Here is a 27,858-nt window from a genome sequence, read left to right on the forward strand (position 1 = left end):
CTGATCCCTGCCCATTCAAGTCTAACCCCGGTTATAAACTTCCACTTTCTAAGCTGGTGTGTGCCTGCCATGGGTTGCACCAAATGGACACAGCTCCTTTTCTAGGCTTCATGCCATTGCTTGGTCACACATTTCTTCTACTCACACATCAAAAACAACTCTGGCTGTTATGATGGCTGTGACTCACATTTCCTTTTGTTTTTGGTGGAGCCTAGCTCAGACCTGTATCTTTTGTTTTCCCAGTCTTCCTCTGGAAGACTTCCTGTTGTCTCAGAGCTTACCTCACCCCCTGGCATCAGCTTTAGCAGTTCTACTGCTAAAGTTTCTTAGGGGTCTTTTGAGTGTGGGGGTGGGGAAAGAGGTGACTTACTCTTGACAGCATGGGTCAACTTTAATAAGCAAAATAAAAAGGCATATTAATTGGCTTTTGCTCAAACTACGGGAATTGGCAGTTTTGAGTATGAACTCCTCAGAGAAGCATGTGCTGAGTGCAGGGGCCTGAGCTGTTCGTGTTATTTCAGAAGTCCTCATAACATTCTTCTCTTTGAGTAAATGAGAAGTAAGTCTGGGTCTGACAATCTCTAATTGGAGGTTTTAGACAGCAATCTGATCAGGCAAGGCTGAAGGTCCTTCTAAACAGAAAATGTGTTCGGGGCTTCATCGGATTCCTGTATCTCTACAAGAATAGAAAGGAAACTGGTGCCAAACTAACACGGAAAACTATTGTTACCTATATTTATCTTTGTTTGTAACATCACTGACAGAAAATTAATGAAAAGGTTAGCAGTTGAAAGGAAACAAAATGTCTAGGGTTCAGTGTAGCAGACAGATGCTCCAGAAGTGCACAGTGGGGTATTTCTCTCTGGGTGCCCACGCATTTCTACTCTGAGCACTCATTTCATTTATTAACACACATGTTCCTGGATTCGTTTTTGTCTTTGTTATGTTTACTGTGGCTGTGATGAAACACCATGACCAAAAGCAACCTGTGGAGGAATGGAGGAAAGGGTTTATTTCACTCACAGTTCCATATAACAGTTCATCATCAAAATTAGCGAGGGCAGGAACTCAAGCAGGGTTCAAGCAGGTAGGAGCTGATGCAGGGGAGCTGCTTACTGGCTTGCTCCCCGTGGCTTGCTCAGCCTGCTTTATTAGAACCCAGGACCACCAGCCCAGCTATGGCACCACCCACAATGGGCTGGGCCCTCCCCCATTGATTACTAATTAAGAAAATGCCCCACAAGCTGGACTGTGGTGGCGCACACCTTTAATCCCAGCACTCGGGAGGCAGAGGCAGGCAGATTTCTGTGAGTTTGAGGTCAGCCTGATCTACGAGAGCTAGTTCCAGGACAGGCTCCAAAGCTATAGGGAAACCCTGTCTCAAAAAACCAAACCGGGGAGGAGGGAGAAAAGAAAATGCCCCACAGCATGGTCTTATGGAAGTCATTTACCAGTTGAAGCTCCTTTCTCTCTGATGATTCTAGCTTGTGTCAACTTGACCTAAAACTAGCTAGTACATGTTTTTTTCTTTTTCTTTTTTTCCTTTCTGTTGTTTACTCCTAGCTCAGCTCTAGGGATGTTCTAAAGTTGGTAACTTGTTGAGCCATGTGCACTGGGGCCATGTAGTCGCACAGCTGTTTGTGGTGAAGTCATGGTCTTCCTTCCTTTCCTCACCTCTCTGCGCCTGTCCCTGACCTCTGCAGATGTTGATGAATGTGCGGAAAACAGATGTCATGAGGCAGCTACCTGCTACAATACCCCTGGGTCCTTCTCTTGTCGTTGCCAGCCTGGGTATCACGGGGATGGGTTTTACTGCACATCTGGTAAGTGATGGAAGACCAGCTTAAAAACGCAGGGATCTCCCTGCGCCTTCCCACTTATTTTCCTCCTAGCCTTCTCTTGATGGAAGCTGGTCTGGGGGCCTGGTGGGGGTATTTTCCAAGCTCTGGATTCTTCTAGTACCTCCTGATGTTCGCTTACTGCTCATTGGCATGCAAGCTTGTTAGAGTCTGCCATTCACTCTGTGGCTGCTCTGACTCACCACCCTATTGATCTACTTTGCTACATGCTGTTTAAACTATTGAGGGGCTTATTAAGTAGGAGCCTCCTGTACCAATGAGCCAGTAGTCAACACTCGTGGTGAATGCTTTGGGGGAACTTGGCTAACATATAGCAGTGTGGCTATATTGACATGGGCTTCTCACGCTTAAACTCCGGGTCCCATAAAATGGATGGAGTTAACTTGTCCTCTTTGAAGTTTCCAGAATGTTGGGCAGATGCCAATGGTTAATCTTCATTTTGTCCAGATGGCAATTGGCCCCCAAGGGCTGAGGAGCATACTGGACTAGCTTACATTTATATTCACCTGGGGATGTACAGGGCAAATGGGGGGAATTAGGGACAACTAGGTAGATGGTAACAAGGCTAAAATAAAAATTCAAGACTCTAAAATCTTAGTGTCTTGCTATTTTTCCATGTCATGGTAACTTGTAATTGTAGGGAAGAAATTCTCAGTACAGAAGACTTTATGTGAACTTGTAAGTAAATGGGTTGTGAAATAAGAAATTTATTTCTTATTTCTCTTTTGTCTCACTCATCCATGGTTCCAGATTCCATCTCAAACCTGAAGCCCTGTGAACACCAGCAGCGCTATGCCCAGGCACAGCATGCCTACCCTGGGTCACGAGTCCACATCCCCCAATGTGATGACCAGGGCAACTTCATGCCACTGCAGTGCCATGGCAACACTGGCTTCTGTTGGTGTGTGGACCAGAATGGCCATGAAGTCCCTGGCACCCAGACTCCACCTGGCTCCACCCCTCCTCACTGTGGACCACCATCAGGTGAGTTTACTTGCCCCATAGAAAGACTTTGTGCCAGCTCAGGTCTAGAGTCAAGGAATAGAATGGCTCTGGCCGTGGGATGATTTATAACACAGCTCAGACGTAGGTGTGACTGGCTGCTATGTTTTCATAGCTTTCTCTTTCCTCCAGCAAACACTTGGAAGACATAGGCACACCTGTGTGCGTGCTACTGTCATAGGATCCTTTATGCATTAGATTCCATTTGTTGAAAGGTGACTGAAAGTTGAATTTTAACATTAGCCTGTGACCCATTGTGAAAGGCTTGAGAGCTAAAGAATTTTGCCAGCGTAATATTTTATCTACTCCTTTCTATGTAACCATGTCACTTCCCTGTAAAAGGCAGTCTGAAGACTGCTAATGTTAGCAGGAAAAAATAGGTATGAAACTCAGAATAATCCACTGAGTTCCCTTTAGCCCAGTGATGCCCATCCCTCTCTAGTCAATCCAGCATAGTGATGGGAAACCCTTCTTTGCACAGCTGCTTTCATAGGAAGTATAGGAATCCATCTATCTGATCTGAGGTACTCATGGCAAACATGGCCATTGTTATCTGCCTTCTTCCTGCCAAGGTTTTGGAGCATGGTCAGCAGAGGCTCACTGCCAATGTGAGCAACAGGCATCTTACACTGGGCAGCTTTCCAGCCCCTTGCTGAATTATTCACAAGTGGGCAACACATGCTGCTGCTTTAGCCCAAATACTTCCTGATCTTGGAGCTAGTATCTAAAGAGCCACTTCTAAAATTATTTAGAAATAAATAAAACCTAAAAAAAATTATAGAATCAGCCGGGCGGTGGTGTGGCGCACTTTTAGTCCCAGCACTCAGAAGGCAGAGGCAGGAGGATCTCTGTGAGTTCGAAGCCAACCTGGGCTACAGAGCAAGTTACAGGACAGGCTCCAAAGCTACAGGACAGAGAAACCCAGTCTCGAAAAACAAAACAAAACAAAAATTTACAGACTCACTTATCTCAGACTTTAATGAGTGAGGGAGATAGAGTTGGGCAATTTCCAACAGTTTTGATTCTATAACATTCATAATATGCCCAGGGCTTTAGTATTTCCAAGAATATGTACATAAAAATTAGTGCATGAATCTGGGAAGAGTTGGGGAAGAGAGAGTGAATACCATCAAAATACATTGTATAAAATTCTCAATAAACAAATTGAAAGATTCACACAGGTAAATTGGTAATGGATTGCTCCACATTGATCCTCTTCACCCCCCGCCCCCCATTATTTATGAACAAGGCTATAGACCTTAAAAACTAAGATGCCTTAGAGAAGTCCTGTTTCTGCTGTGGCTTCTCTCAAAAACCTCAGCTCTGTTTGGAAGTCAGTGGTGAGGTGGGGCCTTGGAGGGATGGCTTGACAGTCTGTTAAGTTGATTAAAACAAATATGTGTTAAGGAGAGTGACTCATTCTGAGATGTTAATGACATTTTAATAATGTTAAAATAAGGGCCACGTTCTTTTGTGCAGAATTCTCATGGCGCAGACTTCTTTCTTGTCACTGTGTGGCCCGCCTGCCATCTCTCACTAATCTCATTTGTGTAATCAGGTCAGTGGGAGGGATGCTAGCATGCTGTGCACTCTGGGCTTGAGACTGTTTGAACCCTTACCAACCGGAAGCAGGAAAGAAGAAAGCCCATGGTTGGATGTTGCTTAAAGCAGTAGGAGATGAAAGAGGTGCCCACCTGTGAGTGATCTGAGACCCAGTTGACTTGATGTGTGTTTGAATCCATGCAGACACATAGGCATGTTGGATGGTCCCCAGAAACAAGAGTGGCTGTTGGGGGTGTTCAGTGTGGATGTTTGAGAGAGTAGCAGCCCCTTCTTTGGTCCTGGAACACGTGGGGCTGAGCAGATCAGAGTCTTGTCTTTATTGTCTTTGCTTCCTGTGAGTCATGAGCTATAACACCCCGAGGGGGCAGCCACTTCCCAAGATGGAAGTCTTGAGAGGGCTTGTGGAGCTTAAGATTGAGGTCTTTATTTGTATCTCCCCACCTTCTCAGAGGACAGGGTCCCTTGCAGCCTGTTGTGATACCTCCAGCTTTGTTCTTTGAAGTGTCTGAAGGGTTTTGAACAGAATATACTAAGATGCCCTGGGCTTTAGGCAGCTGCTGGCTGAGTGTACGCTGGTTTGGTGGTGTGAAAGCATGAAAGATGGAAACAGAAAAGCCAGATAAAAGGCTGTTGCCATGGTCCCAGTGTGAGATGGTGCCCCTGGGTTTAAACATGCCACTGTGGCTGCTAGCTGAGTGTACACTGGTTTGGTTGTGGGAGGAGACAGAAAATTCAGTCAGAATGCTGTTGCCATGATCCCAGTGTGAAATGTCTGTGACCAGGGTGACACACACAGGAGAAGTGGCAAGAAGTCAAAATGGATTTTTGTTGTTGTTGGGGCATTTTTGAAACAGGGCTTACTATGCAGCGATGGCTGTTCTGGAACTCACTATGTAGAACAGGCTGGCCTTCAACTCACAGAGATCCACCTGCCTCTGTGTCCTGGGTGCTAGGATTAAAATCATGCACCACTGTGTCTGCCTCTAGTCGTAATGCTTTTGAGGGTAAAATTGATGAGACATTTTTTACTTGATGTGCGAGAGAAAGAGGTAATCTGGTGATTGTATCTGCGCAATAGAAAATGTAGTTGCTGTTTAGTGGAGCTAAAGGCACAGGAACCAGTTTAGGAAAAAGCAGGAGCTCAGCATTTACTTTTGTGCTGAGAGTTCATTTGTGCATCCAGGTGGTGGTAGCAAGAAGATACCTGGCTGTGTGATTCTGTAGACCACAGGCTGTGAGTTGCAAGAATTAAGACAGAACCAGAAATGCCTTTAGGATAATCCAAGCTCAGTGAGCAAGGGATTTCAACAACGGGAGCATTTGTAGAGAGAACTGCATGTGTAGGGGAGAGCCTCCATGGCCCTGGGGCAGCAGCCTAGCAGAAAACTGGCATTTGTCAGAAGCCAGCCTGGCTTTCTTTAACCATGGTGTGTGCACCAAGAGTCTGAGGATAGGAGAATTTGGGGAAAGGGGGTACAGGAGAAAACAGGACAGCATTGTGGCAGAAAGCTGGAGCTTGTGTGAAAAGGGTCAGCTTTGAGATAGCTCCCAGCAATGTGATGGCTGTGGTTTTCTTGAAACCGGATAGTCCAAGAATCAGTTTCACATTTCTCAGTGTCACCTCTGCTGTGCTGTGTACACCACCCTGCCTCTCTTGCTCCATGTAACTTTCCAATGAAGCTGAGAGCTCCATGTAGCACAGCATCATGATTTTCAGCCCTTTTTCTTCTAGGACACACAGGCCAGCCTGGAGATGGATCTTGTCGTATAGGTTCAATAACTTGAAACAAGTGGGAAAGAATAATTGTTTTTAAGTGTCATGTGCATCATTGAGTCCCCAAAGTGAGTCTCTACAGTGCTGTGTCATCATCAGTCATCAGACCAGGTCCATGTGCATCTCCACTGGACTGAGTGAGGAATATTGATGAGCTTGTCTCCTTGTTATTTTCTGAAGTGACTGGGCCTTCATGGAAAGTCCTCCTGGCCTTGGGAGATAGGAACATCAGGGCAATTCCTTTTCTGCGTTTCCACAGAGATCTTCTGAAAACACGTGTGCTTCCCTGACCCAGTGTCCAGGGGCATGTCCAAGAAGGTCAAGAGATGGGGGATGGGACCTGAAGTTGTACTGATCTTGGTTGGCCATCTAAGGGTTTGTTTCCCCATCTTAGAGCCCACCCAGAGGCCTCGGACGGTCTGTGAGCGCTGGAGGGAAAATCTGCTGGAACACTATGGGGGCACACCCAGGGATGACCAGTATGTGCCCCAGTGTGACGACCTGGGCCACTTCATACCCCTACAGTGCCATGGGAGGAGTGACTTCTGCTGGTGTGTGGACAAGGATGGCAGAGAACTGCAGGGCACACGCTCACAACCAGGCACCATGCCTGCATGTAAGCATGGAGTGACTTAGGCTTCCCTCTGTGCCACTGAGGGCTTTCTGTCGGGTTTTTGCTTCCCATGGTGGGCAGGGTAGGGAGGATAAGGGTTACCAAGTCTGATGAATAAAGTCACTCTTTGATACGCTGTGTTGATTTATCATCAGAATGTCTCAGGATCTCAATCTGGATTTAATGTTGGCTTTGCCACTAGCAGTTTCTGCTATAAGAACAACTGATCTCAAGCCAGCATGTAATTATTCTGCCTTCCTAGCCCTGCGTGGAATCGGCAATGTCACCCTGGGGCCCCCAGTAAGCTTTTGACCCTCCAAAAATGACAACAAAAACTCTCTACTTTGTTTTGTTGTCTTTATGCCCTGAGTATTGTCAGCAATTTAAATAACTTTGAAAAACACCTAGAAATCAGAATTTCTTTGAAGAATATCTGCCCCATGAAAACACTGGATAGTTTTGAAGGTTCTTGTGTACAAAAGTAACTTTTCTCTCCCCACCTTGTTTCCACAAACAGGTATCCCTACTGTCACTCCACCTATAGTCCGACCTACACCCCGCCCTGATGTGACTCCTCCATCTGTGGGCACCTTCCTGCTCTATGCCCAGGGCCAGCAGATTGGCCACTTGCCTCTCAATGGCAGCAGGCTTCAGAAGGATGCAGCCAGGACTCTGCTGTCACTGCATGTAAACTGGATTTCTCCAGAGGGCTGGGCTACATGAGAAAAATGGGGCTTGGAATCAGGGCGGGCCGGCATGCTAGCTAGGTTAATGGGGTTGTTGGTGTAGAGGAGCTGTGCTTTGTGGTTTTCAGAAGCCTCTGCTGGGTGCCACAGGGTAAGGAATGCAGTGCAGGGAATTCTGGCATGCTTTTTGGGCTGTAGTCTGCTTAATGGAGTTCAGTTGTTGGAAGTCATACCTGTCCCATTCTCACCGCTTTGTCCTGAGGGCTCATGGAAGTTCAGGTAGACAGTAAGGAATTTCAGAGTCATTGGGTGTTTATGGGAAGACCATTGTAGTTCCTGGGGGTTCTGTTCAGGTTATAGACATCTTGGAGGTGACGTCTGTGGTCATTTGAGACAGTAGGGTGGAAACCCACCCAGGACCACTTGTCAGCCTGTCCCCTTTCATTTTGGTTGTGACTTTGATGCACTTCTTAGCCTTCCTCCATGTCCATCGTGACTTTCGGGGTGTGACTGGTATTGCACTCCCCCTCCCCCCAGAAGACAAGTTTACTTCTTGAGCTAGCACAACACCTACTTGTGGAAGGAGGGGTTTCTCCTTCACAGTGGGGAGGAGAGAGGCATCACCATTTACTGTGAAAACTGCTCTGACCCTTTCTTCACTGCATACTGAGCAGACTTCATACAGGGTAGGGTTCACTATATTTATTTCTGTTAATGAACTACTATTTCATTCCAAGGAAGCTTAAAAGCAGCTACTGTCTTTTTTTTTTTCTGTCTTTTTCTTCTTTTTAAGATTCACGGCTCCATCCCCACTCTCGATCTGAGTGGACTGCTTTAGAAGTTCCTTCATGCTAACACTCTTGTATTCTAGGCATATTGGATGGCTTGCTTGCATTTCTGAACATGTCTAATGGACAGGGTGGAGATGGCCACAGTGAAACTATGAAGGAGGAAGGAGACATGAATTATAAGCACACTTTAGAGCAATTTACCTAAAATGTGACCTTCATACCAAGAAGCTTAGTTTATGAATCCCATGAGCCCCTGGATTCATTGCTGCCTGTATGAATATGTACTCTTGCCTCGGATAGAGGGCCTTTTAATTTTGATTTTCAAATAAAAGTACTGAGACCTTAGATTCCCCCCGTCCCCGCAAATAAATGCCAGCTTTTCTGCAGGCACCAAATCCTGCTTCATACAGTGTCCCCTGGTGACTACTGCTTCAGGCACAAGCCAATCCCCAGGCTTTACTAGACGAGGTGGAGACAGGTGTGTCTCATGTCTGCTGGGGGTTCTCATAGCATGAATCTGGGTTAGAAATAGAATGAAGCCAGTCCTGTGTGAAGTTCAAACAGGAACATCCCAGATTTGAGGGTTTCAATAAGACTGTCACTCAAAAGAAAGGGGAGAGGCTGTGCTAGCTGAAGGCCAAATGACCACAGTTCCTTAATCTGTAAAATTATAAGCTTTTTTCTATACCACACAGCTGAATGCTTGTATTAAGAGGCAGGGGTGATTGCATCTCAGGTTGGGGAGGATTTCAGCCTATTCACCCAGTAGAGGAAGTTTGTTGGCATGTGTTGTCAGATTTTAGAAAGGCTCTTTGAGAAAATGCCAGTAACACTTGGAAGCAGTCATCTTTCACACCATTGAGCATTAAGGACTTATTTTGAGATGATCCTCTCAATAGTGAATGGGCTGATTTTCCTCATGAAATTACTGTTTTTACAGCCAGTTCTAATAGTGCTGGAGGAGCTTGCTGTATGGTAGTTGCCATTAAGACTCTATTTTATAAACATGTTACTGTTTGAAGTATTGAAGGAAACAAAAGCATAGAGGTTAAGTGGCCGAGCCTGGTTTTGACCTTAGGGAGACGTCACTACCTCCCTTGTCTAACTACTGGGTCCATGCCCTGCACCACCACAGTACAGACTGCTCCCAGTAATGCTGTGTAGCCAAGAACTTAGTGTTAGGGACTGAAGGGAATCCTAATTCTTCTGATGTCATGATTGGTTCTGAAAGGGCTCCATAGTTGTGGGGATTGACTATGACTGCCAGGAGAGGATGGTCTACTGGACAGATGTCGCTGGTCGGACCATCAGTCGCGCCAGCCTGGAAGCAGGAGCAGAACCCGAGACCATCCTTACCTCAGGTCAGCAGCTTCATCCCGTGGACACTTGGCAATGCATTTATTTTACTGTCATTGGCGTGTTTCCTCCTGGTTTCTCCTGTTTTTAGCTAAAAGGGAAGGTTAAGTTCTATTACTTTTGAGCTGTACAAGCCTTATACCTCTATTAACAAATGCTTTTATATAACAGAAACAGGTGATTCTAGGATAAGGCGAACTGTCCTCAAAAGACGTGGGTGGCAGTAAGAATCCAAGGATGCTGGGGACTCAGGCCTTTAATCTCAGCACTCAGGAGGCAGAAGCAGGTGGATCTTTGTGAGTTCAAGATCAGACTGGTCTACAAAGTGAGTTCCAGGACAGCTAGGGCTACAGAGAGAAACCCCATCATGAAAAATTTAAAAACAAACAAAAAGAGAATCCAGGGTCTGGCAGTCTTGGCAGTCTGTATTGCCTGTCCCCAGCACCATGGATGCGAGGAGCCACTGGGGTTGGTAAGGTCTAGTACAGAAGATACCAGGTAGGGTTGACAAGGCAACCTTCATTTGGGGATCTTCAAGGCTCTTTTATGCTTTGGCTCTATAAGTGGCTTAGATAAGGTACTTAAGTTCACCTTTCACACCCTGCTGATGCCCTCTCCTGCCTCGATTTCCAGGTCTGATAAGCCCTGAAGGACTTGCCATTGACCATGTTCGCCGAAGGATGTACTGGACAGATAGTGGCCTGGATAAGATAGAGCGGGCAGGGCTGGATGGTTCCGAGCGGAAGGTCCTCTTTCACACAGATTTGGTGAATCCACGAGCCATCACTGTGGATCCAATCCGAGGGTTAGCTGGCTTCCTTTGTTCTCTATAGATTTGTTTCCGAGCCCCTAGCACGGAAAGGTCCATATATATATATATATACGTATATATAAATACATATATATATACGTATATATATATACATATATATACGTATATATACATATATATATACATATATATATATACATATATATATATATATAAAATTTTTCATGATGGGGTTTCTCTCTGTAGCCTAGCTGCCATATATATATGGCACGGGAAGGTCCAGATCAGAATAAAACCTCAAATACCTAATTTACTGGATATATGTCAAGGCCTTGCTAGGTATCAGGCATCTTTGAAGGCAGAAGGTTTCGCTGTTTTATTTTTCAAGACACGGTTTCACTGTGTTCCAGGACAGTCCTGGCTGTCTTGGACATTCGGCCTCAGATGGACCAGATGGCCTCAAATGCACAGAGATCCATCTGTCTTTGCCTCTCATGTGTGTCTTGTTTTTAAGGAGCTCGCATTGTATGAGGCAGGATGTAAGATGACAGGCAAGAGCTAAGGTGTTAGCTTGGAATGGAGTGTGTTCTGCAGAACCTGGGAACTGCACCTTGGAAAATGATCGGTACAAAGGAGGGAGTTGCTTCCTTCAGCAATACCTTGAGAAAGCCTTGTTACAGTCACAGCAGTGTTTTGTTTTGTTTCCCCTCTCCCACTCCTGGATGGGGAGTGTACAAAATCTAGGTAAAAATGTTCCCTCTCCATGACAGCTACTGTCACCCGTGGTGTACATGCCTGGGCAGGGATCTCTGGGATTACTGACATGTAGCTTCCACCAAACTTAATTACAGAGAAGCCTTTAAGGCAGTGAAGAAAGCCTCAAAGGTGATTTGGACTTTACACATGAAGGAACCTTATCTGCAGGACTAAATATCTCCTAGGGCCACTCTTCATAGTCCTTGGTGCTTAGTCTTAAAGGGTGGGAACTGAACAACAGCACCTTGTTCAGTCATTATGCTTCAGGATTTAGATTCTAGAGGAAAATGTCAAAGACAGGCACCCTGACACCAAAGTGCAATACACATAACTAAGTCTTCGCAACTTCTCAGAGGCTTAGTTGGTCACCTCCAAGGATGCTGCTCACTGTCTGGATCTCAGCCTTCTCACGGACTGGAAACTGGACTCTGGCTCTTATTGTCACCCATAAGGAGTGATGTTCACAGCAGAGAAGACTGACATTTCTCTGGGTTCAACTGACTAGTATCTATAGCTTTGATGGAAGTTTCAGTATTTCTGCTCTTTTTTTGCAGATTTTAACAAGATACTGTTTAAGTATTTTTTTCATGTTAGGAGTGTCTCTGTCCTGGTAGCCAAGTGTAGGACAATTAAGTGTCCAGGACCTTCAACACTTGGGCACTTTTCCAAGAAACTCTCCCTCTATTCCTCAAATTGCATTAGTTCTTTATAACAGGACTCATTTTCTACCACACAAATGCCTCTAACAAATAGGCAAATATTTCTTTGGATTCTAGGCCCAAGATCCAGTTCAAGATTTAAACAAATTGAGGGTTTCTGGGCAACTACATCAAGTGTATGAGAGGCAAGGGTCTAGACAGTTAATGACTCCCCACAGTTGCAGTTGTCAGAAGGCCTTGGCAGCCCAAGACAACATTTATTAACCGTAAGGTATCTGGGTGAAGCTACACAAGTTGGTAATGAATGTCATGAAGCAACAACCAAGGTACTGGCCAGGCTGCCATGATCAAGGCTTGGCTGAAAAGGTCTCTAAGTTCTCACGTGGACCACTGGCAGGCTTATGCCATTGTTCCCTGATGGGCACATGGATCTCTTCATAGGGTAGCTTGCAGTAAAGTATCTAGCTTCCCCCGTGAAGCAAGAAAAGGTACCAACAGAAGCCACTTTTAAAAAACTGATAGTGAAAGTGATAGCATGACTTCTACCATACTGTTCGCCAGGAGAAAGACTTGGATAACCAAGATTAAGGCTGTGAATACCAGGAGGTGGTGGTCAGTGGTGGCCACTGTGGCTGCATCTCCTAAACTGCATGGCTGTCCTTTTGGGGTGTTGTCGGGGGGAGGAAATTTAGTGTAGGGGCTGGTATATGCTAAGCTATGTACTTCAACCCCTGCACAAGTGTTCATTAACTATCAATTTAACATTTATCCACAGCAACTTGTACTGGACAGACTGGAATAGAGAAGCTCCTAAAATTGAAACATCATCTTTAGATGGAGAAAACAGAAGAATTCTGATCAACAAAGATATTGGATTACCCAATGGGTTAACTTTTGATCCCTTCTCCAAACTGCTGTGCTGGGCAGATGCAGGTAATACTGGTAACATTGAGAATGATGGCCTTCCTTACAACAGTGCAAGCACTAGGGGGATTTGCCCATCTTTTAGATCTGTTGGTATAAATTTCTATCATACTTGCCAGATATGTAAGCTTTAAAAGAACATTGCGCAGTGATTCTTAACAGTGGGAGTTCAAAGGGGAGGCTGACTGCAGCATGTCTGCCCTGCCCCCTGACTCTGCTGTGAACACCTGGAAAACTTTTAAGTTTGGATGAACTGAGATTGATCTACCTTCTGGGCCATTATTACAGTCTAACTCTGTAAGATTTTATCACTTTGTGCACTATGATCCTTTGCCAAGTGCTGTAAGAGAATGGCCTCCTTCAGGAATGCATTAACACCAGGTTATCTATCTATTTTGTGGCATACTGTGCATTACTAGAAAAACTCAAAGATACCGTATCTCATTTTACTAAAGAAAATAAAAGCTCTTCAATTTGCTGAATATGCAGCTGGGTGTTTTACAATCCAGTTGTCTGAACATTACATTTTTTAAAAGGTATATGGAATTTTAGTAAGAAATCTGAAACATGAAAATTCTTTTTTTTTCAAGAATTTGTGTGCTTCCATGTAAAACTACCCACTACTATTTTCATTTTCCTATGTAGAATATGTAAGCATTTTGGTCAATCTGGATGTTATGTTTTCAACCTATAAATGTAGGCTTATGCCTCCCCCCCCCCTTCTTCTTGGGAAGAAACTGGAAGATTTCAATAGATTACATTGTTTCTTCCATAAAAGGATTTAAGTTTGAAACTCTACTCAAAACTAGAGTTCTGCTGCACCAAGTGGACATGAATCACAGGGCATGGTTTACCATTTCAAATGTGGACTATAGTGGGAGTAAAATGCCCCATTTTTAAATTCTGCCTGTTCCCCTTGAAGACTCTATCTGGCATCTCATTTTTCCCCTTGGGTATCTTAAAAGGAACCAAGAAACTGGAATGTACACTACCTGATGGAACCGGACGGCGTGTCATCCAAAATCATCTCAATTACCCCTTCAGCATCGTCAGCTATGCAGATCACTTTTACCATACAGACTGGCGGAGGTGAGCCCCACTCTGGAGAGCAGAGCATGCTGTTTTACCAGTCAGCAACTCCAGTTGGGAAGTCCTGTTGGGCTGTCTGTCCTTCAGTAGACACCTATTTTTTAAGTCATCCTTCCACATCATCCTGAAGTTTACTGGTGTTGCTTGCAGGCAGCATATAAGTTGAAGATATTTGGTAATTACTACTTAAAAAGAAGCATTTATTTAAATCTGTTCTTAGAGAATGAATACTTTTAAGTGGTGGTGGTATAGGCCTTTAATCCTAACACCAGGAAGCTGAGACAGGTGAATCTCTTCAGCTAGCCTGGTCTACAAGACACTAAAGGCTACACAGAGAAACCGTGTCTTAAAAAAAACAAAAAGTAAGAAAACTAACATCAACTGTCTACCTTAAAGACCGAGAAATACTGTTTGGCTCTGAGCTTGGAAGACCTTAAAAAGAAAACAAAGTTGGATGTCTGAGTACTTTTCCTCAACTCCCTACTATTTCACATGAGATGTGAGTGCTGTGACCTCTGGGACATAGCCATCAGCTCTTATGGCTACAAAATGTTAAAAAATACATTCTGCCTGCTGTTCTAGGTTTTGACTTAGAAGGACCAGGGAGGGTAAACAGCATTTGCATTTCATGGAAGTTCCCAGGATACTGGTGTAGGAGCTATGTCCAGAGTCACTGGCTTTAGACAAATTGACTGAAACTCATTTGGCTGAATTGTTTGTTTTTATGTATATGGAAAACTGTCAAATTGTTGCCTACTAAAACATTATCTTGTGACTGGCCCTGCCTCTCCTCTTACCAGGGATGGTGTCATATCAGTGAATAAAGACAGTGGTCAATTTACCGATGAGTATCTCCCCGAGCAGCGGTCTCACCTCTATGGGATCACTGCAGTCTACCCCTACTGTCCAACAGGTAAGGTCTTCAGGGTACATCATGATGTCCTTCGTCCAGTGGGTGGAGAAGGGATGAGAGAGGGCAATGGTAACTCTGCCATCATTGCCTTCCTATGCTGCTTAACTAATGAAACATTCACTGCTGTCCACTCCCTCACAGGAAGAAAATGAACATAAAATGTATAGGAGGATTTCAAGTTTACAACAAGAATCTTGACCTAAGAACATTTACTACAAAGGCAAAGGCAGTGGAATAGGAATTGGTCGTTATGAGCTCTGGGCACACAAGATGAGCATTTTTAGTGCAGCTAAAATATAAGTATATTTTGTGAAGTGTATACCTCAATCATTACTACTGTATTTTTTAAAAACAAAGGTTATCAGAAGTTTAAAGAATTTTAGTCATTGCTTATTAAAGCAACTTTTTGTAACACTTATTTAAAAGACCAAATTTATTCAACAAAGACCCAGCAAGAGCTTAAGACACTAAATCTAATTTTTGCCATGGATTCTACCTGCCCAAGAAAAGTAAAACACATGGCTGGTTATGAAAATTTTTTCCTGAAGTCGTCTGAGAGCCCTGTAACAGATTATGATGATCACCAGGATGAACCAACCTGCTTATACTTCCCAGCAAAAGTCCTCACTTTATTTATATTAAAGGTGCTAAATGATCCCCTAAGTGCCTCTACAGAAGCATTCCTCAAAGTATTCCATGTAAAACACCAAAGATATAGCAGTTCTTAAATTTTCTATGTAAATCCAATAAAATATTTTAAAGCTTTCTAATGGTCTAAAGATCGATACTGTCTCCAGGACGAAGTCATGGTTGGGATGAATCTCTAACCATAAAGGAGGATGCACGAGAATTACAGAAACACGGCAAAACAAAAAACCCTTTTACTTTCCCCAACTTTATTAAAGAAAAAAAAAAGCAATGGTGGTAAATCTCTAGAACACGGCCAATTTCCTGGGATTCCTCCCTCGAAAATGTGACATTTGATTTCCAAACACATGCCGATGCACATGGTTCCCCTCACACTAGGCAGGCAAGAAGCTGAAATCCTGATGTGCTCATCTTCCGACTTTCCCCAGTCTGTGGTCCGTCTTTGGGTCAGCAATGATTGCCTGAACAGCTACTATGGCTTCATTAATTTTCGTCTGTAGTTCTCTGAGCTCTTCTATGTGCAGCAATCGCAAGATCTGAGCAGCTTCGTTCAGAACTGCATCTGTTATAAGACAAGAACACTGCATCTGTGTGTGTGTGTGTGTCTGTGGTTTCTGTGCTTCCAGCCACCCGCATACACCTCAGAACAAGTCCCTCAATATAGCTTGACTTAAAGCAAAATAACTTACCTCCTGTGTCAAAGCCAAGAATATGTTTGTCTAAAGCAACAGGTAAGCCCTTTTAAAAAATAATGACAAAACAAGACTATTTAGTTAAGAGTCACTTTTCTCATTTGAAATTAAAGAGCTGCTTGCTATTCAGGGATTGTTACAAGTTACCCTGTGAAGAACTGACTTTCCGTGTTATAACCACCCAGGAAAGAGTGCTCTTCAAATGTACCAGAGACACTAAAGTCCACCCAACTTTCTAAGCCAGGCCTGTAAGGGTCCTTAACTACAAAAGACACTTAATGCTGCTCAGGAAGGAGGACAGAGAGCTAAGCAAGTACTACACAAATTAGACTACAAATGATACTACAAAATATACAAACATATCTAAAACATACAGTTTTCTTTAGCCAAATTGTTTCACAGATTATATATTTAATGTTTTATTATAAGAAGTTACTTTGATATGATCTTAGTCAAACAGCTTAATTTTCCAACTCATTAGCACCTGCATCCAGTAACTTATATAATGAATGGAAATTCAGAATAAAGTAGGAGTAGGCTTGTCCTGATTGACTGTGTATATCACCTGGCACCACAGACTGGCGTTCTTTTGCCTGCCAACAGACGACCAAGGAACAGCTACCCGTGACATCAACTATAGCCCTCAAGTATTAGTCAGGAATAGCTACCAAGACCAGTTTGTAATCTGAACTAGATTCTACTTTGCAACAGAAGCAGAATTCAGGCTCAGCACTGTTTCGCACTGCCATCATTTTGGTGAATGAATGACTATTATGCCAGAACAATTTGCTGCTTGTTCTATAATGTGGGTGAAATAGGCTGGTCTTTGATACAATTGACAGTGGCCAATTTATACATAATTAAACTAGTAAGAACCTTTAGTAGAAAGTGGAGTGTCTTTCAGAGGCACCTACACTGCACTGCCCCAGGATCAGCAGCCCTTCATTACTGCTGCACTTGGCTAAAGGGGTCAGAGGACAAAAAGCATTGCAGGACTTGAGAGAGGGATGGGGGTGGGGCAGGCACAGAGCATTCATTTCAACATCTGTGTAGCAAGAAAGGACCATTATTGGTAACTGCAGCTCCTATCCCTTACCCAAAAACATTCTCTGCATTATCACTCTGGAGAGATTTCCTTTTTTTTTCTTTTTTTTAAGAGAAGGTCTTACTACGTAGTCGAGGCTGGCCCTGAGTCACAGAGATCTCCTGTCTCCCTAGTACTAGGATTAAATGCTGACACCCAAACCTCTGGCATTGTCAGGGATGTCTGAATTGGCCGCATGGTTAAAAACATTCCAGTAGCATTCTTCAGGGGGGGCTGTCATGGCATGAAGAACAAAGTGAGTTACATGACAGAGACTCACAAGCAGTGTGTCCTGCCTTTCTTACCATGTATCGGAACAATGCAATCCATCTCACAAGGCACATTTCTAGTGGGCACAGTCTCTGTTTGCAGACTGAATGGATGGCTGGGATTCTCTAGGATGTGAAGTGTGAACAGACAAATTCTCTGCTCACCCATCTGTCTGACTCTGTCACTGAATACACTGAATTTGCTTAAGAATCAAATTCAATTCACACATAAGTCAGCTACTCTTTCTCCTGTTCCAACAGAATGAATATCTTTTTCTTTTGGTTTTTCAAGATAGGGTTTCTCTATGTAGCTCTGGCTGTCCTGGAACTTACTCTGTAGACCAGGCTGACCTCAAACTCAAGAGATCTGCTTGTCTCTGCCTCCTGCATGCTAGGATTAAAGGTGTGCACTACAATACCTGGCCCCAGAATGTGTTATCTTAAGAAAACACTAAGTTTGAATGCACCACAATACCAGAAGGAATTTCCATTAGATGGCTTAGTATCTTAGAAACACACATACCTCTTTCGTTTGATTGGCTTTGGCAACTGCATCCTGTGTTAGACGCTCCTGAACCAAAATGCGAATTGCCTAGAAAGCCCAAAAATACCTTGCTTACTATTTTACCAGACCACTAATACACAAACTCTCACCCCCTGCCCCAATCCTGGGATTGATCCAAACTCTAATGCATACCAAGCAAGCACTCTACCACTGAACTACATCAGCCTTTAATATGCTGACTTTTGTGCCTGGTAAATCTAAGAAAACTTCTATAGCATCACGACTATGTGAATGCCTAACAAGATAAATATGTATCTAGACCTAGGACTTCACAAAACTTATAACTTTTGTTATAGCCACATACTCCTGGATTTTCAAAGTTTGGCAAAAGGACCCCAAATACACTGCATTATCTGCTTCTCCCCTCCCTTAGTTTATGACTAAAGGTGATACAACCACTGTAGGACTGCCCCAATGAAATCTGCATACTGGACTAAGGAAATACAACTTTGAAACAGCTAAATTTAACTAGCAACAACTTGATGTCTTTGGCATCTAAGCTGGTCTGAGAAAACCCATTCAGACACAACATGAATATTCAAATAAGCTAAGAATACTAATCTCTTTGTTGAAACTGTCTATGTAACCCATATAATTCTAATAAGTAGGATAAATAATAATCCCTTCTGCATAGAGGGAAGTTTATTCAACTTACTACAAAGTGATTTATAGTGACCTTCACTCTCAAGGTCACTCTCAAAGCTCTTCATCTCCTATAACAGCAGTTATCCAACAGTATCTAATCTACCATTTGCATCCTCCTGCCCCACTCCACTTTATGTTTACAGCAGAAACTTAAGGAATGTTTTTCCTTTCTCAAAAATAACTCTTTCAGGGAGCTGTGTTTCTTGATGGAAGAGTATAAATTGAAGTGGAAGATGCCGAAGACGAGAGCATTTGTTCCCCAAAGAGGTCTTGTGTAGCTAAGTTCACCATTAGTGATTTGGCATTTCCCCCTTCCTCAACAGCACACTCTCACCCGATGAACAGAGGTGGCTCTACAACTGTCTATGTCTTGCATGTTTCTTATCTTCTTCTAGGTCTTAGTTCCTTTTTTTCCTTTTCCTTCTTTTGGTTTTTTGAGACAGGGTTTCTCTGTAGCTTTGGTTCCTGTCCTAGAACTAGCTCTGTGGACCAAGCTGGCCTTGAACTCACAGAGATCCACCTCCCAAGTGCTGGGATTAAAGGCGTGTGCCACCACTGTCCAGCAGGTCTTAGTTTCTTAGTAAGCTTTTTTTTTCTTTTGCTGTGAGGTATATGTGTGTACACATTCATGTGCACTTGTACATATGGGTGAACATCACGTGTGGAGATCAAAGGCTGGTGCTGGGTGTTTCCTAGCTGCTCTCCACCTTTTCTCAGATTAGCCTTTCTCTACTAAATTGCCTTTATATATCTGTCAAAAGTAAAATTAGGGCAATGATCAGTGTGAGATGGCTCACACTGACATGGCTCAAATGGCTGGCCAGCATGTCCCAGGGATCCACCTGTCTCTGCCTTCCCAGCAGAGATTTTTATGCTTGTTTGTTAATGTATGTATTGAGTTCCAAAGTCAGTCCTTAGGCTTACGTGGTAAGCACTCCACCAGCCAAGCCAACTCCCACTTGTTTTTTCTTTTCTTTTTTCTTTTTTTTTTTAATATTTCTTAGCAAGATTATTACTAGGATTGAGTGAAATTTTATTTCTACAAAGACAAAACACATTGGTGTGCATACATTTAATGCTTGGATACCAGCTTCTTACTAGACAACGTGAAACAGATAAAATAATGATGTGTGCTCTCGGTCCCACATTCTTTTGAATTTCTATTTATCAGCCCATCATAAACTTAGGTAAAAATAGATAGCTTTCAGAAAAGTAAAGATTCTTCTACATATGTAGTTTCTATCAAGAATAACATGGGCACCTTACCTTAAGCATTACCAGGTAATCATCATGACGCTGAATCTGAAGGAGGTTAGCCAGAGCCATGACACCAGCCTTAAAATCAGGATTATTTACTACAAAAGATTAAAAATGAATAAGCATTAACCTTACAGCTCTGCAAACATCACAATTACTTATCTGAACATATGAGCTTACAAAAATACCAACTTTCTGGGACAGACTCATCCCCAGTCTTTTTGCTGCTTTCAAGGAAAGTCACAAAGCAGTGCACCACGCCAACAGCGAGGAAAATGGGTGCAAGGTCTCCTTACTAACCGCACTAGCCTGATCAAGCCAAGTTCATAAATGGCCAATTTAACACTAAGCCTGCCCTGGAGTGGTCTGCAAGGCCCATTTACAGACACTTTTAATTAATGTTTCTTCCCAAAGCTATTAATTTTAATATAGATGCCTTCAGTCAGGTGGTGGCAGCTCACACCTTTAATCCCAGCACTCAGAAGGCAGCGGCAGGCGGATCTCTTTGAGTTAGAGGCCAGCCTGGTCTACAAGGGTTTTAGTTTCAGGACAGGCTCCAAAGCTACAGAGAAACTCTGTCTCAAAAAACAAACAAATAAAGACAAAGTAGATGCTTCAATGGGTAGTTTTCCCAATGCTTTTCTGTGTACAATGGCTCTGGAGTGTGTAAGAAGCTCATTCACTCTCAAGAATAACTTATATTGCGGGTCACAGTGAATCAGTCGATGAAAGCATATTTAACACACCACATTCTAGGTAATTTTTAAAATGTAACACTTTAAAAGGGAATTACTAAAAGTGCACGTGAGACTTGAAATACTGAAACATTTTATCATTTGTCACTGGATTAAAAAAATAAATTATATAGTCAGGAAGGCGACCAATAACTGGCACAATGAATAAGAAATCAAAATCCAAATTATCTGGAGCAAAAAACCACCTGCATTTTAACATTCAAATATTCAATGGTGAGGGGGTTGGGAGAGAAAAAAGCACACTATAACTGACAATAAAATACAGGAAAGAACACAGTTAGTGCCATTCATCTCAAGCATTGACTTAAGTTACACCAGTCTTCATTCTAGAAGTAGAACGCATTTACAAAACCAAGACTGTCACCTGTGGACATCACACACTCACCGTCCAGGTTGATCAATGGCTCTGCATTTTTAGCTGTGTTGTCAGTATTTTTCCTGTTATCGGGTACTAAGTCCTTGTATTTTTCAGCTATAAAAAACAGGCAACTTAAGGTTAAAATAACTATTGTTTACTGAATTTAGCTGAACCATTATGACATCCACTCAAAATTATACTTTGTTACACAAAAACTAAAGAAAGATAAGTAACTTTTTGATTCACCTAAAATACTTGCTTATTGAAACACTTGATACAAGTTTCTGAGCTAAAGCTGGCCCTGAACCCTGACCCTTTCAAACGCCTGGATAACAAGCATAAGCTTTGCGAAATATATTTCAACATCTAACGTTTAGAAAATAAAGTCTTTTATACCTTGCTGTTAAATTTAGGACAGAAGAATGGACAGGGACACAAATACACATGAATTACCTAAAATTAAACAGAAGCAGGACAAGGTGGCAATATACCTGTGGCCCCAGTTACAGAGGTCAAGCAGGAGGGTCACAAGTTGTAGAACTGCCTGAGATCAAATTCAGTGATACTATGGGCAACTTAGTCAAAACCTGTCCCAAGCTTTAAAAAAGAACATTAGGTGGAAAGTAAAATTTTCCCCCAAATCTTTTCAATACTAAAATATTGCTTTCGTGTAAAGTGTAGTATCATACACAAATTTAAAGCATATCATGGAAATTAAAAATTCTAAAGGCATTTTGTTTTCACTTCAAAATATTTAAAAGAAATAATGAATAAACTTAATGCCAAAAATGGCTTCTCAGATCTTCATATAAGAAAACTCTCTGTACTATTATAATTTTCCTGTGAATCTAAACTTTAAAAAGTAGTGAAATTGAAATCAGATTTTCATCACTTTGGCATGTGACTGAAAAGGTTTTTAGTAATGACAAGGCACACAAAAAAAATCGCCATGATTCAACTGATTTAAGTCCTAAGCTGAGAACGCCAATGCCTCCTGCTGCTGAAGGCCGGTACTGCTGCCTTAGTCAGCCTGGGGTCTCTGCTCCTGCAGTGCTGAAAACTGGAAATTAAACAAAGCCTGCTGTGTAGTTTAGATGTTTAATACACTTTTGATACTGTTTGTCTTTCAACTCTTTCCTTTTTGCAATATAAAACTATCATATTTTATACATAAGCTTTTATTTGAGAAATGAATGCATATGCTAATCAACTGTGGGGATACAGCACAAGCCACCAATACTGAAGGCATGTATAAATGGAACAAATGCAATGAGAAAAGGCAAGGCGAATGGATAAGAATCCACATGGGAGCAGCCGAAGATCAGCTTTGATAAGGTCCAAGATCCCAGGATAATCTATTGCTAATGACCTCCCACACAGTTGCTACCAACCCAGAGAAGGAAACAGAGAAAACACTCTAAAGACCCTAAACATTAGCAAGATTGAGGTTGCATGGTTTATAATCCCAAGGATTGTTTTGTATTTTCAAATAAAACTGAAAGGCTTTTTTTGTGAAAATGGGAAACTGATAATGCTTGAGAAGGTGTAACTAGAGCTGTTCTTTAGATAGAAGCTGCATTCTAAAGCACATTTCAGAAATTAGTCAATGGACCATGCTGCTGAGAACAGGAGGCAGGACCCTTTAATACCAGTTAAAAAGATCAAAATCAGTGACAACAGCAGGAACGGGTGATGGGTGACAGAACACACAGAAAAGAAAAGAAACTAGAAATGAATGGTAAGAGCCGAGATGTCTAATGAAACGCGACAAATGTAATGAAAAGTTGTGTTTTACCCTTCGCCCTAATACTCAAAAGTGTCCAATACACTCGTAGTGGCTTTCAGACATAAAGCAAAGAAAAACCAGTCTACAGTTCACAACCCCAGAGAACCTAGACAACAAAGACGGCCCTAAAACAGACATACATGGATCTAGGAAGGAGAAAAAGGCAAGATTGGGAGCATGGGAGTTACAGAAGAGGGTAGAAGGGGTGAGGGGAGGAAGAGAAGGAAGAAGAGAAAAATGTATAGGTCAATAAAAACAAAATTTTTTTTTAAAGTTTCCAATAATAGAATGACTAACATAATACACACACGTCACACTGTCTTAATGTGCACTGGCATTAGACACACTAGTATGTCTTTTCTCCTGTGAAATAGCAGCTGCAACTAATACTCCAAACCCCATGGGTCCTGAGGCTGGCAGCAGCATCAAAGGCTAAGCCATCCACACAGCAACAAGCTAAACATGGGCTGGAGTGGTGGCTCAGCAGTTAAGAGCACTGGCCGAGGACCTGGGTTTGATTCCCAGCACCCACATGGCAGCTCACAGCTGCTTTTAACTCTAGTTCCAAGAGTCCTGATGTCCTCTTCTGGCCTTCACAGACACCAGGAATGCATAGAATACATATACAACTAAAAATAAAAAATCTTTTAAAAAGTCTCAAGCCTACACCCACATTCCCCACAAAACATACCATTATCTCCATATTCAAGTCTAACAGCTAAACCAAGAAGCCAGTCAATTGCTTCCTGTCGCTCCTGAATCTTGAAAGGACAGTTAACATCTCTTAGATACTGTGAAGGGAAGGGGGAAAAAATGGATTTCATTATCATACAGCCACAGAACTAAAGAATAGCAGAATTGACACAGGCCTCAATATGGATCTTTAGAAATTTCTTATAACATCTATATCATTAATTTTTGAGATAGTGCCTTATGCAGCCCAGACTGGCCTTGGATTCCAGATACACATGACTGGTTTGGGGCTCCTGATTCTCTCTCTCCTCTCAACCTCCCAGGTACTAGGATTACAGTGTGCATCCCCACTTCCATTACAATTAAACCTTTGATATAATTATACAGCTCAGAAGAAAACATTTAAGAGTATCATTTTAAGGTAAACAATGAAATACTCCCTTTTAAAAAAAAATGTTTGTATTGGGAGATCCCAGGAAGGACAGCTGGATTGTAGAATAACATCATTTAGATGAGAAACCTGCGGTCTAGAAAATCTGATACTAAACAGTGGCTATACAACTTAGATGTGAGGCCAAAGCCTTAGCTTTGATTCCAGGTCCAGTGCACAGGGCAATTAGATAAAATGATAAAATCCTTTAAAAGAAGGACAGACAATTCAGTCACTTATTGGAACTTTAACTTTCATATATGAACGTCATAAACAAAAGGTTAACAGAGCAAGTAATGGAACATGTGTTGGCTATAGCCAAGTACTTGCTAGGCAAATGAGAGGACCCTTCAGACTCTTAGAAGCTCAAAGTACATCCTAGCAACAAAGTTTTCAATCAAAACTTCAGGGATAATTTATGAATTGATGCTTTTTAGTCATTTTCTAACCACAGATTTTATTTCTTTAATAAATCAACTAACTCTCATTCACAAGATTTGGCCAAGATCAAAAAACATTTGTCAGAGTTGGGCATGGTAGTACACACCTTTAATCCCAGCACTAGAGGCAGGCAGATCTCTCTGAGTTGAGGCCAGCCTGGTCTACAAAGAGAGTTCCAGAACAGTTAAGGCTAATTACACAGAGAAACCCTGTCTCAAAAACCAAAACCAAAATAAAACAAACTTGTCAGTACTAAAATATTTTAAAAATACAAGTTGCAACTTAAAATCTAGAGGTTAACCACCCAATAGATGTTTTCAAATATGTCTTAAACAATGATGTTCCTGATAGTATTTCAGTGAATAATGATTTATCTTTATCTTACTATTAGTCTGGGTATTTTATATAAACAATTATCTTTAATCTCTGCACACTTTCCATCAGGTGCACAGGAAAAATGAACAAACAGAAACACTAATATTATATTTTAAAATCTTAAAAAATTGAAAAAAAAAGTTTAATGTTAAACAAAAACAAACCAATAGAAGCAATGGCAGTGACAACACGCATGCAGGCCTTGCTATGGGTAAGCACTTGTAGCCTATCAGGTATATCGCTCACGAACAATACAAGTGAGCACTTGTAGCCTATCAGGTATATCGCTCACGAACAATACAAGGAGGCTGGTGCCATGTCACTCCCATTCGCTGGCATTAGAATGATGTGATTTTTATTGAGTTTTCAAAAAACAAATTTTTTTTCTGAAAAAATATTACTAAAATTAAAATAAATCAATAGAAAATCTAATTCTAGTCACAAAAACATCCATACAGAGCTTTTCAGAACCCTGTCTACCAAATGCAGGGACTTCTGTACACTAACTATAAAAATAAACATGGCAGTTTCAAGAGTTCAGGCATGTCAATTACCTCTTTTAATAAAAGCACTGTGGTAGTTTGAATGAGAATGGCCCCACAAGCTCATATATTTGAATGCTTGGTCCACAGGTGATGGTACTGGTTTGGGAAGGAGGAGGTATGTCACTGGGGGTGGGCTTTGAGGTTTCAAAAGCCACTCTACCCCACAATTTCCAGGTAGCTCTGTCTGCCTCCTACTCAAGGATAAGGAGGTGAGTTCTCAGTTACTGCTCCAGTGTCATGGCTGACTGCCTGCTAGCATGTTCCCCATGTGACAGTCATGGACTCATTCTCCAAAACTGTAGGCAAGTCCCCAAATAAATGCTTTACTTTATAAGTTGCCCCAGTCATGTTGTGTCTTCAAAGCAACAGAAAAGTAACTCAGACAAATTCTCAAAAGTACATTCCTAAAGGCGTGTTGCACACCTTTAATTCCAGCACTCGGGAGGCAGAGGCGGGCGAATCTCTGTGAGTTCCAGGTCAGATTGGTCTACAAGAGCTAGTTCCAGGACAGGCTCCAAAGCTACAGAGAAACCCTGTCTCAAAAAACCAAAAAAAATAAAATAAAATAAAAAAAAAATTCTAAGGCAAGGGAGTAGGAACTGAGATAGGTATGTAAAATGAAAAAAGATGGTTTTTTTTTTTTAGATTTACTTATTTATTATGTATACAGTATTCTGCTTGCATGTATGTTTGCACACCAGAAGAGGGCACCAGATCTCATTCAAGTGGTTGTGAACCCCCATGTGGTTTCTGGGAAGTGGAAGAGCTCTTAACCTCTGAGCCATCTCTCTAGTCCCAAAAAGATTGTTTAAAAAAAACATATTTTAAGCCAGGCGGTGGTGGTACACACCTTTAATCCCAGCACTCCGAGGCCGGGAGGCAGAGGCAGGTGGATCTCTGTGAGTTCAAGGGCAGCCTGGTCTACAAGAGCTAGTCCCAGGACAGGCTCTAAAGCTACAGAGAAACCCTGTTTGGGGGGGGAGTACATTCCTGACATTCCTGCATTTTATGTCTAATATAACTCCAGCTCCAGGAGATCTGATGCACTCTTCTGGTCTCTGTGGATACCCAATAAACAAACACATACATAAAAATTAAGAGTAGGTAGCCCTATTAAGGAATATCATGTATCATGCCATTTAGAAAATGTTTAACCTAAGTACTCAAAACTTGATGGGAGATAATATAATTTGCTTTAAAAAATCAAAAGAGCAAATTTGAAATCCATGAAATTAGCTTTACTGATACTGATCACTATTATATCTTGAAAGAATATAGGAATTTTCAACCCAACTTCATGCTTTCTTTTACTTCCTGATTCATTACCTTTTCGAAGAACTTGGGCCAGTCACTGCTGTGGATATTTCTCAGGTTACCTCTGTCTTCAATCTTATAGTGTCTAATTTTCTGGTCTTCAAGCCAAACAATAAAGTTTCTAAATTCTGTTTCATCTGTAACAAAAGCATCACATATCAAGTCACGAGACCTGGCGATCCTGTGACTTTCCCATCTGCAAACACTAAGTTAACTGACCCACCCCACCCCACATCCTACCCCTAAGAGAAGTAAGCAAGTGTTCAATGTTCAGACTCTAGAGCCAATACACTCAAATTCCGGGTGTACCTCAGAAAACTGGGTACACTTTCTAAGTTTCAGATTTTTCAGATAAAAGATGAGGATAATGGGGCTTATTGCATGGGGTTGTTTTTAGTATTAAATGAATTAAACATGTATGAAACAGTGTACTTTAGCTCCTTCAGAGTATGAGGGGCACTGGACAGGCAAAAACTTAGAAGCAAGTCACAAAGTAAACAAGAAATAAACATTAGAGCACCCGAACACAAATATTTAAAAACTGAAAGCTAGGAGAGAGTATACTATTTTTAGGATGCATTTGCTTCCTTAGATTTTCCCTAACATACTCAGGAAAGATTCTCATTTTATATGTCAGAGAGCTGAGATTCAAACCCCAATTTCGGACCTACCACCACACCACCCATTAAGCTTTGCGTCAAAAAACCAAGTACAAAACCAGGATAGACCCTGATACCCTTCCAGAAATCAAACGTTGACACGGCTTAGAAACTGCCTTCTACCTGTGCGTCCTGTACAGCAAAATAAGGCCCTGGTCCCCGCCACACTCCCAGTCTCCCCACGGGCCGGCAGGACTTTAAAACCAAGTGTCTTTTTCTGGACCATTCCACCACCTGGCAGTCGGCCACTAACTTTTTGCACGCCCCAAAGGTCTCCCCGGCTCCCCTGCCCTGCTCTGCTGCCCCATAAGATGCCCGGCGAGCAGCCGTCGGGCCGGGAAGCGTGCCGCGGTCGGCGAGGTAGCGACCACCGGTTCCGGGCGGGCTGGGAAGGCACCGTCTCCGGGCCCCGCGGCCGCCGCCCACCTTTGCAGTTGAAGCCTGCAGGGTTGTGGTAGTCCAGGGCCGTGAGCTTGCGTCGGAACATGATCCCCGTTGCTCGTGCTGGCCGCCCGGGCCTCTGCCGGGACACAAGAGAGTGAGGCGGGAGGCGCAGGCACCGGCGACGCGGCGAGAGGGCGGGGC

The 27,858-nt window shown here is 42.5% G+C and overlaps 2 protein-coding genes across 6 annotated transcripts in view; one reads left to right on the forward strand and one right to left on the reverse strand.

Annotated features, from left to right (window-relative positions):
* The window catches only part of Nid2 (nidogen 2), a 64,145-nt gene extending 48,622 nt beyond the window's left edge, over positions 1–15,523 (forward strand). The window contains exons 12-21 of the mRNA XM_048426411.3: positions 1,704–1,823; positions 2,610–2,843; positions 6,593–6,814; positions 7,329–7,498; positions 9,520–9,649; positions 10,278–10,449; positions 12,607–12,764; positions 13,721–13,844; positions 14,645–14,757; positions 14,899–15,523. Of these exons, the coding sequence (XP_048282368.3) occupies positions 1,704–1,823; positions 2,610–2,843; positions 6,593–6,814; positions 7,329–7,498; positions 9,520–9,649; positions 10,278–10,449; positions 12,607–12,764; positions 13,721–13,844; positions 14,645–14,757; positions 14,899–14,909 (1,454 nt within the window). The 3' untranslated portion in view covers positions 14,910–15,523. The remainder of the gene's footprint in view (positions 1–1,703; positions 1,824–2,609; positions 2,844–6,592; positions 6,815–7,328; positions 7,499–9,519; positions 9,650–10,277; positions 10,450–12,606; positions 12,765–13,720; positions 13,845–14,644; positions 14,758–14,898) is intronic.
* On the reverse strand, positions 709–27,858 carry Rtraf (RNA transcription, translation and transport factor). 5 transcript variants are annotated; one of them, XM_087911900.1, is made up of 9 exons: positions 27,700–27,858; positions 26,627–26,751; positions 23,508–23,607; positions 21,058–21,144; positions 19,927–20,015; positions 17,974–18,042; positions 17,487–17,576; positions 16,095–16,143; positions 15,634–15,967 (listed from the first exon to the last, which is right to left on the reverse strand). In XM_087911900.1, the coding sequence occupies exons 1-9, from the start codon at positions 27,758–27,760 to the stop codon at positions 15,813–15,815; spliced, it is 825 nt and encodes a 274-aa protein (XP_087768026.1). In that variant the 5' UTR covers positions 27,761–27,858; the 3' UTR covers positions 15,634–15,812. The 5 variants fall into 5 exon arrangements, with proteins under 5 accessions (XP_087768030.1, XP_087768026.1, XP_087768027.1 ...); XM_087911901.1 differs by having other exon boundaries at positions 15,634–15,986; XM_087911904.1 differs by lacking the exons at positions 15,634–15,967; positions 16,095–16,143; positions 17,487–17,576 and adding exons at positions 709–986; positions 9,645–9,735.

This window comes from Myodes glareolus, chromosome 12 (genome assembly GCF_982192425.1).
Source record: "Myodes glareolus chromosome 12, mMyoGla1.1, whole genome shotgun sequence".
Taxonomy (NCBI): domain Eukaryota; kingdom Metazoa; phylum Chordata; class Mammalia; order Rodentia; family Cricetidae; genus Myodes; species Myodes glareolus.

Excerpts from the sequence above, each read along its gene's own strand:
- Rtraf (XM_087911900.1), bottom strand. The coding sequence starts at position 27,760 with ATGTTCCGACGCAAGCTCACGGCCCTGGACTACCACAACCCTGCAGGC. Across the intron at positions 17,577-17,973 it reads AAGCCAATCAAACGAAAGAG|AGAATCCCAGCCATCCATTC; the intron begins GTATGTGTGTTT and ends TTCACATCCTAG. Across the intron at positions 16,144-17,486 it reads TTGCATTGTTCCGATACATG|GGCTTACCTGTTGCTTTAGA; the intron begins GTAAGAAAGGCA and ends ATTTTTTAAAAG.